Source organism: Anarrhichthys ocellatus, unplaced genomic scaffold (genome assembly GCF_004355925.1).
Source record: "Anarrhichthys ocellatus isolate YVR2014 unplaced genomic scaffold, GSC_Weel_1.0 scaffold3330, whole genome shotgun sequence".
NCBI lineage: Eukaryota > Metazoa > Chordata > Actinopteri > Perciformes > Anarhichadidae > Anarrhichthys > Anarrhichthys ocellatus.
In genome coordinates, this window is record NW_022283304.1 from 1 (window position 1) to 1,489 (window position 1,489).

A 1,489-nucleotide genomic window follows, 5' to 3' on the forward strand; every position below is an offset into this window, starting at 1 on the left:
GCTTCATGTGTTAAAGCTGCATTCTCTCTAGTGTCCACCAGGGGGCGACTCCTCTGGTTGTATAGAAGTCTATGAGAAAATGACTCTACTTCTCTCTTGATTTATTACCTCAGTAAACATTGTAAACATGAGTTTATGGTCTCAATCTCTAGTTTCAAGTCTTCTTCAATACAGCATGATGTTCATTTAGTACATTATGGTCCAATTAGAGTCAAACAGACCATAAAGCAGGGGATGCTTTAGGGCGGGGCTACACGGTGATTGACAGGTCTCTACCACGATGTTGTCCAGTCTGGGAGGTCTTCTTGTCTTCGTCTTTTAAACTTTAACCCTTTCACAGAGTGTTCTCACTTCATGGAAGTTAACTGACCCTTCGATCAGTTGACTTTGTGGTTGATTGTCTCTAGTTTCTGCACGTTTTCGGAGGAGGAGATACATACAGTATGTTTATAAAACGTTACGTCTCTATGTAGAAACCTGTGGAGCTAACGTTTGTTTACAGTGAAAACTCATCAGGAACCTTTAAGAAAACAAACATTGAAACAATTTAAAGATCTTTACAGGAAGGTTTTTGCATGTTGTAACAGTTTAAATATGTATCATCTAGATATTACTGACCATGCGTGTGTGTGTGTGTGTGTGTGTGTGTGTGTGTTCAGGAGCTGGAGTGTCTGCAGGATCACTTGGAGGACCTGGTCTCTGCCTGCAGGGAGGTCGTGGGCAACCTGACCGAGCTGGAGTCTGAGGTCATTAGCACTAAGCGACGTTGTGGAGATCAGGTGTGTTTCTTTGTCTCACCGGCACATGTTGAGCTTCCTGTTCCTCTCCGTTCACTGCAGGACGTCCAGATCGACGCTCTGCTCATCCGAGCCTGCGAGCCCGTCTCTCAGGCTTACTGCCACGTGAGTACATGCACCTTCATAGAGACGAAATAACAACAGAAGAGACAAACAGCTGGTCGTCTGATGCAGGAAATACAGCAGCAATGAATCCTAAAGCCTTTGTATTCTGGTAACAATACAATAATCATAGAAAGAGAAGAGAAACAGGAAATAACAAGAAACAACAAGAACTTTCATTCAAACGTTCCTGAATATAGAATCAAAAGATAAAAATAATAATGTTTTGTCTCGTTAATCTGTGTGTCTGTGTGTGTGTGTGTGTGTGTGTGTGTGTGTGTGTGTGTGTGTGTGCGCGTCTGTGTGTCTGTGTGTGTGTCTGTGTGTGTGTCTGTGTGTGTGTCTGTGTGTGTGCGTCTGTGTGTGCGTCTGTGTGCGTGCGTCTGTGTGTGTGTGTCTGTGTGTGTGTGTGCGTGTGTGTGTGTCTGTGCGTCTGTGTGCGTGTGTGTGTGTCTGTGCGTCTGTGTGTGTGTGTGCGTCTGTGTGTGTGCGTGCGTGTGTGTGTCTGTGCGTCTGTGTGTATGTGTGTGTGTGTGTCTGTGCGTGTGTGTGTGTGCGTGCGTGCGTCTGTGTGTGCGTCTGTGTCTGTG

The 1,489-nt window shown here is 45.3% G+C and overlaps 1 protein-coding gene across 1 annotated transcript in view; it reads left to right on the forward strand.

The window, feature by feature from the left end:
- Positions 1 to 629: 629 nt before the first annotated feature.
- The window catches only part of LOC116378893 (Golgi apparatus protein 1-like), a gene marked incomplete at its 5' end in the record, with an annotated part of 5,114 nt that continues 4,254 nt past the window's right edge, over positions 630 to 1,489 (forward strand). Inside the window, 2 exons of the mRNA XM_031840799.1 lie at positions 630 to 746; positions 840 to 902. Coding sequence (XP_031696659.1) covers positions 630 to 746; positions 840 to 902 — 180 coding nt within the window. The remainder of the gene's footprint in view (positions 747 to 839; positions 903 to 1,489) is intronic.